Genomic DNA, 10,739 nt, shown 5'->3' with positions numbered 1-10,739 from the left:
TTCCTTCCTTCCTTCCTTCCTTTTCTTTTCTTTTCTTTTCTTTTCTTTTCTTTTCTTTTCTTTTCTTTTCTCTCTCTCTCTCTCTCTCTCTCTCTCTCTCTGTCTCTCTCTCTCTCTCTCTCTCTCTCTCTCTCTCTCTTCTTTCTTTCTTTTTTCTTTTTTTTTGAGTTTTGGTTTCATTCTTTTAAATTTTTCATTATGAAAATATTCAAAGACACATATAAGTAAGTAAAACCGTGCGAAGCAACCCACGTACCCATCATGCCCCTTCCACATCTGACCTACTTTGTTTCATCTACACCCTTTCCGTTCTCTCCTCACCATCCTTCTTACCTATTGAATTAGGCCTGATGAGATTAAGTAGCTGGGGAAACCCTACGTTTGGCACCTGTTTAAGGAGTCCCTGCAGGTGGGAGGAGCAAGGAGAGGATATAGGTCTTCTTGGGAAGGACCTATATGAAAGCAGTATGGCCCTTAGACTCGAGAAACTGGAGTCCCAATCTGGGTCTCATGCTTTGAAAGGTCTGCTCCCACCTTCCTCTGGCCACTCCCCTCCCCACAGGGTGAGGAGTCCCAAGGAAATGTGCCCACCCAGAGCCTGTACCTTCCTCAACAGGTGCTGGTGCCAGGAACCTAGGCATTCCCTACCCAAATGGCTCAAGGCCACTCCCAGGGCATGCTGTGACCCCTGCATGTGCACCAATATATCCTCAAGGTGGGCAAGAGGTGGGTGTGGGCAGAGCTTGGACCTGGGGGCTGAATCCACACACATATGTGCAAGGCCCCTCAAAGTACTAAAAAGGAAAGTAGGGGGTGGATATAAAGGGCCTCCCTCCACCCCCTTTTTCCTGCAGACCAAGACCTCCCATCTGGAGCTCCACACTTGCCTCATTACCCATAAATATTTGAAAATGTCTGCAAGTAAGGGACATCTATAGTATTTCTCAATGTTTTGGAATTTAAATTAAGTCATTGATGCCCTTTGTCAAGTTAGCTCATAAGACTGAGAAAGAGTTAGGTGAGCCCTGTCTGAGTCCCTGGGAGAACAGAATAAAGGTTACACTTGAAACAATTAAGTGGCCAATATGCTCATCATCAAGTCATCAAAGGAGCAGGGTTACACTGAACCATGAGGTCAAAGCAAACCAACATTTCCTTGGTGAGCAGATCTTTTCAATGGTTTTCTCTATCCGGAAGTTAAAGAGAGAGTCCCTTCCCCCTCCCTCAGCTCCACTCTCTCCTCCCACTGGGTTCTCCTGAAAAGAACAATGTCTCCATTGTAGAAAACTTTCTCCCTAAATCTGAGACATAGGGAAACCTGTCTGACCTTGGAAATCTCCCTATAGTGTTTAAAACAGAAACCACTTATGGATGCCTCTGTACAAAACAGCATTTTTATTTATGCACATGTTTCATTTTGGAAGGAGAGAAGTTCTAGGGGTGGTACCTATTACATACTAGAATTTAGCCATTAAAATGCAAGGGGTGGAGGATGTTGCTATATGTCTTAACAGGCATATATCTAACAAATAAAAGTAGAAAGGCAAAGTAGGGCAACAATTAGGTTTTTTTATTCCTGAGTGGATAATATCTGGTTTCATTTAAATAAGAACCCAATCTCCATTAACTTAATTTGTAAAAACAGTAACTCCAACATTCCCAATTAGTGCCCTAGAAAGGCATTTTTGGACACATCACTGCTACTTTGAAACTAAAAGTGCATCAGTCCTGTGGAGTTAATTACCAGTAAATATAACCTACAGTAGGTCTTCCATATGGCATTGAGCCAGCATGAGATGGTTCTCAGTGTTAGCCAGAAACATTGCAAGATAACAGGTACGTGAAAAGCTAAGTTTATATGTGTGGCAAACATTTACAGGAACATTGGAAGAAATCGTTTGCAGCATCCACAGTGAGAAACAAGGAGAAAGACCTAATTAAAAGAAGACCTTTTTGATAGAGATTTAGAAAAGTGCCCCTGGACTCTCCCAAAAGAAAAATCTGCAGCTCTGTTGTTGTTGCAGCCCATTTTCCTTGTGAATGATGCTTACAGAAAGGAAATTATACCTACTTCTTTTTAATGATGGCATATGGACACTAATTAATTACATAAGGTGGAAATAATTTTAGAAACCAAAGTAAAATTAAATAAAGCCAGAACAAGGAATGTACTTTCATCACTAGTGCTTTACAACAGTGTCATCTGGTATAGTGTTCTCAAGGAGGTAAGCAAGAGCAGAGACAGAAGAAAACAACTCAGAAGAACAATTGTCTGAACTTTAATTATTTGAATCAAGGAAAATGGGAACAGATAAAACCTTAGAAAGAGAAAAATGGTGCATGCACTAAGGGATAGATTAATAAAATGACTGCTGATCTATTATTGGTGATGAACATATTTGTTTTGCTTTGTTTTACTACAGAGATGTCAGTTTCCTGCAACTCCAAAAATTATTCAAATACACAAGTGTTCCCACTCTTCTGGCTTACAATGCCCACGAGGGTGACAAAGCAATTACACAGTTAACTGAGGCTATTCAGCCCCAGATTTCATGTAGTTAGCAGTCTGACTGCTAATAGACATTTATTTAAAATTTCTTCCCATTTTAATTTATAAAGTGGTTTTACACAACTGCATTTCAAATATTTCTAAATAAATTTAGTAAACCAAAGATAAAAATGACAAGCCTCAAATCATACATTTTAGAACAAATTCCCATTTGAACTATTTGTTACATATAACTGAGTTAAATAATATTGTGTAACAGACACAATATTAATGTTAATATGGTAATATACATGAACTACATAAAAACAGTGCTGCTTTCTAATGCATGGCTTGTCTAAACCCTAAAAGAGCACAGAAGTCTTTGTAGAGCCAAACCATATTATTGATCCATCTTGACTGTGGTTCCATTTGCAAGATAAAGTCCCAACCGGGTATTTCCTCATAAATTGGGTCAAGACAAGAACTTTAGGTAGCCAGAGGTTCTCTGTGTCTCTTTTCAAATAATGGAAGGCCACTTCTTCCAGTCCCTGGAAGAAGTAAAACGTCCTTGTCTAATGGGTATTGCTTTAGTAGACCACATGCCCAATAAGTTCTAGCATCTAAGAGCATGCAATAGCAGCTAATATTAGGTATGCAGTCATGGTATTATTAGTGTTTAATTATATCATGTGCATTGAGATATTTTAAATAGTAAAGAGAAAACAGAACTTATTCTCCTTAGCAACCATTGTAGTACAGAGCTGCAATCACACTCATAAGGCAAGTAAATGGGTTACAAAATGAGGGTAGCAACAAGTGTGCATGCTATAGAACATGTGAATCTGGTACCTAAAAGAGGTAACCCTCTTGTTTTCAAAATTCCATTGTTGGCTCAGAACATCAATCAGCAAGACGGAAAATTTTCATTTTAACACTCAATGCCATTCAACAGTCTTAGAAGTGCAAAAAGGAGTATAAAATAATAAATCTGTTTTGTATTGTTTCTCACTGGCTAAGATTCTATCTCATTCAGGATTAATTTTACTTTATAAACACCCGTGTAAAAATAAAGGGCCTGAGGCTTCATGGCAACTCATTACTAGTGTGCACATCTGTGGCTTCATTCTTCAGGTGACTAACTATACACAGGGTAAATTATAACAGAAGCATCCTCAAACATAGGTTACTTTCTAAAATACTTCTTACATATTATTTTCTTCATCAAGAGTATTTCCTTTGGCTCATGCACACTCGAGGCGCTTTCATGTATGTTACAAGACGATGAAGGTGGGAATGGTAACACGTCGTCAAAGTTCTTTTTCAAAAACAGTGTCAAAATAAATTAACTGGTTCTTTTTAAAATGTCAGTTTGCAAGTTCTAGAAGTCTGCGGTGTTTTGACTTCAGGATTTCTCTAAAACACAGAAACAAAGGGTAAAAATCAGGTGGCCGTTCAAAACGACTTCATTTAGGGAGAGACCCTGATTCAGGTATCCCCCTGGGGTCGAAGGTGAAATCTTCGCACCAGTTTACTGATCTTTGCGCAGGAGTCTTCGTCCAGGCAGGAGATACTTTACAAGGGCAGGAGGCGATGGTGACCAAGGGCGTTGGAAGCCGGGACTCTGCCTCCCTCGGGTCCTGGCCGAGTCACCAGTGCTGGCCAGCCGCGCGGGTGCCCAGCTGCGCCTGGGACACGGCGGGTACGGCAGTGGCGGCCACAGCTGCGGCTGCCGCGTCGCCGACGCCCGGCAGGACCGAGCGTACGGAGCGGCGGAACTCCTCGTTCCTCCACGTGTAGAGCAGCGGGTTGAGCGCGGACAGGGCGCAGCACAGGAGCCAGCTGGCCGTCTGCACACCCCAGGGTACGGGCAGCGAGAAGCCGCTGGCCAGGCTCACCCACACCAGCGGCTGCGTGGCCAGCAGGAAGACGCAGCAGAGCAGCAGCACCGACAGGCCGCTGAGACGCCGCTGCGCCCGCCGCGGATGCAGCGCGGGCGGCAGGGGCTGGGCGGGCGCAGGGAGCGCGGCTCCCCCCGGGCCGGGCGCGTGCGGGGCGCTGGGGAAGGCGGCGGCGGCGGCGGCGCAGCCGGGCAGCTGGTGCAGCAGGTGGAAGTTGAGGACGCTGACCCGCTTGACGCTGACGCGCACGCGGCGCACGATGCCCAGGTAGCAGTGCAGCAGCAGCGCCGTCTGCGCCAGCAGCGCCGCGGCCGCCAGCAGCGCGGGGTAGTGCACGCGCGGGGGCGCTGCGCCGGGACTCGGCGCCCAGGGCGGGAGCAGCAGCACGAGGCCCAGGGCCAGCGCCCAGGACAGCGCCAGCATGCCGGCCGTATGGCGTCGCTGGTATAGCGCCTGGTAGGTGGCGGGCGCCCGGGTGATGAGCAGGTAGCGGTTCAGGGCCACGAGGCAGTGGGACAGCAGGGACACGGTGAGCCCGAGGCCCAGCAGCCCGCCCCGCAGCAGGCGGTAGCTGCCCGCGGCGCCATCCCAGTCCCCGGGGGGCTCCGGGGAGCCAGCGGGCAGGAGCCCGAGCACCGCCTCCTGCGGCATCCAGAGGGCGCAGACGCTGAGGTCCGCGGCGCAGCCGTTCACGATGAAGGCGTTGCTGGTGGTCTGCAGCTTTCGGAAGGACGACACGAGATAGATGACCATGCCGTTGGCCAGCGTGCCCCCGATGGCCAGGCCCGAGTACAGGAGGGACACGGGGATTCGCCGGCCCGCCCAGGACTCCTCTTCCTCGCACAGCAGGAGCAGCGACCCCCCGGTGGTGGTGGAAGCCGACGTGGAGGAGGAGTTGGTCATTCTGGCCAACTCTTCACACCTCGCTGGCTAGCGTCGGCTCCTCGCAGCGCGGCCCATCCCGACACCCGCCTGCCTGCCGGGAGGGCAGAGACAGCCCTTCAGCCTTCTGCCACCGGCACAAAAGGCTGAAGGAGAAGAATGGGCTGGGGGAGGGGGAGAGAGGGATCTCGTGGAGAACGGGGGTGGCAGATGACAGGTGCCTGCCTCGGGAATGTCTCCAGGAAAGGCCTCTTTGCATTCAGCAGGCACCAGGGAAGCCCTAGAACAGAGCAATATCAAGAAGTCTCTTCTCCTCCAAACACACACACACACACACACACACACACACACACACACACACACGAATGTTGCCAGATGGAGCCCCTACTTTCCAGGAGAAAGCAGAGATGCCCCAGCTGGGAAAAATGCCAGGGGAAAGGGCTTGGGAGTACCTTACTTTGGGGCCGGTCCTAAGCTGGCGGTAGCAGAGGGAGGGATGCCAGGAAATACCTCCAGCAGCAGCATCTGTGGTCCCGAAATCAACAGGAGAAACTCAGCTGGGATCAGAGCCAGGAGCAAGTGCCCACTTCTCCCAGGCAGCACCCACACACATGGTCCTAGGCAGAAACCAGCAGCTGCCAGGAGACTTCTCAGCTGGCAGCAGGGCTGTGGAAAGGAAAGTGGCGGGCTGCAATCCCAGACGGCGGGCAGGCAGGCAGAAGGCAAGGATGCTTGGCTGCAAAAGCAGAAGCTGAGCTCCAGAGAAGAGCACCCACCCTGTGCTCAGAAGCAAGAGGGGTGGCTGATATGGTGAACCCACTCTAAGCTCTTTCCTGCTCAGTTATATTATACATCACCCGGGGAAAAGGCAGCCTTTCCCCGCTTAGCATGAATTATTCAATAGCTTCTAACTTGTGAAAGGAAGAAAAATATCTTGCTCAGAAAGTCCTGTAATTAACAAGTTTCTCTGCCTTGTCTTTTCTCTCTCCCTCTCAATCACTTTATTTTTCACCCTGCTTCATTTTTCTTTTTCTCCCATCAATGCTAGAATAAAATTTAATATACCTTCAATGTCTTTCATCCCAGTCTTACACACTCTGGGGTGAAGATTTTATGAGGGATAAATATACTCCCAATACCCAGGAGTGACCTCTTCCATCCCACATTTTCAGAAAGAATTGCTTTATATTCTAATTAAAATTTATGTTTTTCTTTGGTAAGGTGGGACATGGGTAATCCACAGAAAATCCCCAAGTCTCAATTTAAATCATAATTGCGGTTTTTTTCCTCATTACCAAATTCCTTTCCAGAGTTTGGTTTGTGTTTCAGTAATGAAATGGTTAGAGGATAAAAATGAACCCATCAGATGGTTAAAAGTGAGTGTCAGCAGAAAGCAAGGAACCTGAATAATCCACGACATAAATGACAACGATCACTGTTCACTTCAGAACTTTTTATCTTGTGGTTCATCTTAGAGGTTTGCAGTCTGATGTTCGACTCTTCTTTGAGGCAAGAACTCATTGAACAATTCCATGTGGGAAATTTTGCATAAAAGTCACGTCCCTTCCCCCTAATAAATCATTTTTCACTGGGAAAAATCATTCATTTGAAAATTTAACTCGATATGAAATATGGTAATGCGGCATTATGGCAAAATGCTCGGTGGGGTTTCAAGACCCCTGGGTTGTGAGCTGGGCATCCACCAACTGGCCATGATGGATCATTTTCGTCCTGTCAAATAAGTTTCCACTCAATGACCCTGACTAGCTGCACCAGCATCACATGGAAACTTGTTAGAAATGATTCAGACCCACTGAGTCAGAATTTCTGGTGATGGGGCTTAACGTGTGTTTTAATGAGACCTCCAGGTGACTGATGCATGCCCAAGTTTAACAACCACTGCTCTAGGATGTTGTCCTTCTCTACTTGGTTGACATCATTTCACCACCACGACATCCACATCCCAGCCCACAGAGATGGGCAAAGAAGAAGGAAGTGGGGGCCACTGGCTTTGTTTTTAAGGATGTGACCTGAAATTTTCACATGTCACTTCTGTACACACACCACGGACCAAAACTTTAGTTACGTGGCTGCTCCTTGTGGCAAGAAAAGCTGGGACTAGTCTAGCTGAGTGCTTACTTGCCCTTCTGAAATTCAGGAAGAGTGGGTAAAAGGAGAGAATGGACACTGGGCAGTGGGAAGTTGGAGGGAGAGACAGTTATCTGGTTTATATCTGCAAGTTTAAAACAACACGATGGTTATCATTTGGGCCCTATAAACATGGTGCCTACAGCATACCAGCTTTTCGAGACCCTTTGAAAACGTTTGATATCTGAAAAAAAGAATTACTGGCTCTAAAATACAAAAAGAAAACTTCAAAATAGAAAGTAATATGCTATTAAATAGTTAACTGCAATTCATTTTCATTTATAAATTAAGATGGGCTCAGAATGCATTTTAATATGTTTGATATGATGTGTTAATGGGTCCTCCAAAGGTGTTGAGGTCTGCAGAAGGCTTCGAACAGTCCACATGATCTCTTACACCCTCACTTGTCCACACATCTCTCGCTCCTCCACCTCCGTTCCAGCCACAATGTGAACTTGCCATTCATGCACATGCCTGTCTCTTCTCTGCCTCCCATCTGGGCACCTCCATTTGTTCAGTGGATGCTATTCCCTTGGCTACCCCTCCACAATCTGCCCCCACTTAAGCCCAGCTAAGTCCTCTCATCGCCAGGCCTGGACCCAGACTTCACCTCCTGCATGGAGTCTTTCTTGATCCCCGTTATGGGTTGTCCAGCCTATGTGCCCCCAGAACACCTAAGTATATCCCTGCCAAGGCCAGGCTTGTGGTTATTCCCTCTTCAGACGGTAAGCTAGTCAAGGGCAAGGCTGTCCTTTTGATCAGAGTGCCTGACACATTGTAAATACTTAAATGTTTGTTGACCAAATAGGTCTCTTAGTATAACCTTTGATGGGTGGGATGGAGATTTCCATCTTAACGATCTTCTCAATAGATACAACCACCATCAGAGTTATACAACAAAGATTATTACTGATTTTTCTAAAATGCTTTAAAAACTTCATGTAACCACATCCTCATACTTTATGCCACCAAATGATTTTTAAATAGAGCTTTTGTTAACAACGCCCCTTGCCCCGCCCACCACAACTCTCCACCCACCCTGACAGGATCCAATGTGGACTTTCCTAGTATTCAATTTCATAATCCACCTAAACATGACATAGCAACTGTCTCCTACACTTCTGGAAACCAAAGGGTAAGTGACAGCAGTGACCGATTGCTCGTTTTCCTGTCTGCTGGCAGCCAAGCCGCAGAGCAGCCTCCCTAAGCACAACCCTGAGACTGGCTACAGTCCCATTCCAGCTCTCTTTCGTCAGATCTTGGTCTCTCAGAGGTAACACAACTGAGAATCTCGTCGGTGTGGGCCTGTTTGGGCTGTAGAAGATGGTTTGCAAATGAACAACAGCTTTGTGTTGTATTATAGCCAAATTTAGGAGTGATTCAACTGCATGTAAGCATTTACATTCCAAGAAAGCTCACTGGTAGAGCTTTTAGAAATCATGAATTTAGAGAAGCAGGAAACTGGAAAGGAACTGTAGTGTGTCCTGTCCTAAGCCCTTTACCTGGGGTATGTGAGATCTTGGAATAATGGCTCCCAGCGTAGCTCCTAGCCTCCCCTCAGTGACAGCAGCTCACTAGGCAGTGCTGTCAGGGAGTGTACATGAGTGTGGTTCTCAACTGGGGGCTGTTTTGCCCCCAGGGCACATTTAGCAATGTCTGGAGACATTTTTGGTTGTCACAACTTGAGTGGGAGAGTGGCACTGGCATCTCATGGGTAGAGGCCAGGGATGCTGCTAACATCTTGCAGTGCACAGGACAGACCCTAACAACAAAGAATTATCCAGCCCAAAATGCTGCCAGAGAGGTTAAGAGCTCAGGGTCGCTTTTCCACCCGCTCCCCCTGCCCCCGGAGCAAGCTGCATCGCACTTGCTGCATCGCACTGCAGCTCCTGCTAAGCCAGCCCCGCGTGGTCTCCTCCCAGCCGCCATCATGATCATCTACCCAGACCTCAGCCATGATGAGATGTTCTCCGACATCTACAAGATACGGGAGATTACAGACGAGCTGTGCCTGGAGGTGGAGGGGAAGATGGTCAGTAGGACAGAGGGTGACATTGATGACTCGTTCATTGGTGGAAATTCCTCCACAGAAGGCCCCCAGGTCAAAGGTACTGAAAGCACAGTAGTCACTGGTGTTGATATTGTCATGAACCATCATTTGCAGGAAACCAGCTTCACAAAAGAAGCCTGCAAGAAGTACCTCAAGGATTACATAAAATCAATCAAGGGGAAATTTGAAGAACAGAGATGAGGGGCTGAGGAACAAATCAAGCACATCCTTGCTAATTTCAAAAAACTACCATTTCTTGGGCCTGCCCAGTGGCTCAGGACCGGTGGCTCAGGCCTGGTGGCTCAGGCCTGGTAGCTCAGGTGGTTGTAGCACTGTGCTGCTAACTCTGGGGTCGCCGGTTCGATTCCCACGTAGGCCAGTGAGCTGCGCCCTCTACAGCTAAGATTGTGAACAACAGCTCTCCCTGGAGCTGGGCTGCTGCGAGCTGCCGCCCACAGCCATGGTGGGCTGCTGTGTGCTGCCATGAGTGGCCAGCAGTCATTGTGAGCGGCCGGCAGCCTCTTGAGAGCGGCTGTGGACTGCTGTGAGTGGCAGACGCCACTGACTGCCTCAGGGGGAACACAAGGCTCATAATATCAGCATGGGCAAGGGAGCTGTGTCCTACACAACTAGACTGAGAAACAACAGCTTGAACCAGAGAGGGGTAGAGGAGGCAGAAGAAGGGAAAAACAAAAAACAAAAAGTTCTTAATTGGTGAATATATGACTCCAGATGGCACGGTTAGACTGTGAGGATGATGTGATCCCATAAATGATTTTCCTTAAGGGTGGTTTAGAAATGGAAAAATGTTAACACAGTTGGTGGTTGGGATCCATCACCTGCCATCATCATAACTGGCTGCTGCTTTTCATCCACACACCAGGACTAGGACAGATGGGACTGATGTTATCTTGAGCTCTTCGTTTATCTTGAACTTGATTTATTTGGAGCAGAGGCATTGTTTTTAAGAATGTCATGTAGGTTGTCTAAAAATAAAATGCATTTAAACTCATTTGAGAGAATGCCTCTTAGTTCAATACATGTTTAAATCCATCCTGTGTAGTGTTCCTGGAGAAGCTTGAGCCTGGTTGTAGACCACTACCATAAATCAGAGGACTGTCTTCAGATAACTTCTACAGTGAAAACTACTTCTGAGACTGGAATAGAAAAAACAAGGATCAAAAGTCTCCATTCAGAGTTGAAGTGAAGGGAAGGACGGTGCTCAGAGCACAGCCAACATTTGAAGTGGATTCCTTAGTCATTTCATCACCTA

General features: G+C 47.1%; 1 protein-coding gene and 1 pseudogene across 6 annotated transcripts; one reads left to right on the top strand and one right to left on the bottom strand.

The window, feature by feature from the left end:
* Positions 1 to 1,446: 1,446 nt before the first annotated feature.
* Positions 1,447 to 6,876, bottom strand: GPR88 (G protein-coupled receptor 88). 6 transcript variants are annotated; one of them, XR_004421708.1, is made up of 2 exons: positions 4,013 to 6,876; positions 1,447 to 3,901 (listed from the first exon to the last, which is right to left on the bottom strand). XR_004421708.1 is itself a non-coding variant. In XM_033094089.1 (2 exons), the coding sequence occupies exon 2, from the start codon at positions 5,287 to 5,289 to the stop codon at positions 4,135 to 4,137; it is 1,155 nt and encodes a 384-aa protein (XP_032949980.1). In that variant the 5' UTR covers positions 5,290 to 5,548; positions 5,721 to 6,876; the 3' UTR covers positions 1,447 to 4,134. The 6 variants fall into 6 exon arrangements, 5 of the variants coding, with proteins under 5 accessions (XP_032949980.1, XP_032949982.1, XP_032949981.1 ...); XM_033094089.1 differs by having other exon boundaries at positions 1,447 to 5,548; positions 5,721 to 6,876; XM_033094091.1 differs by having other exon boundaries at positions 1,447 to 5,362; positions 5,721 to 6,876.
* Positions 6,877 to 9,445: 2,569 nt separating this feature from the next.
* LOC117014376 (translationally-controlled tumor protein-like) lies at positions 9,446 to 10,279 on the top strand (annotated as a pseudogene).
* The last annotated feature ends 460 nt before the right edge of the window (positions 10,280 to 10,739 follow it).

The sequence above is a fragment of the Rhinolophus ferrumequinum genome, chromosome 22 (genome assembly GCF_004115265.2).
Source record: "Rhinolophus ferrumequinum isolate MPI-CBG mRhiFer1 chromosome 22, mRhiFer1_v1.p, whole genome shotgun sequence".
In the NCBI taxonomy this organism is placed as follows: domain Eukaryota; kingdom Metazoa; phylum Chordata; class Mammalia; order Chiroptera; family Rhinolophidae; genus Rhinolophus; species Rhinolophus ferrumequinum.
This window is presented reverse-complemented; position numbering and strand designations above follow the sequence as displayed.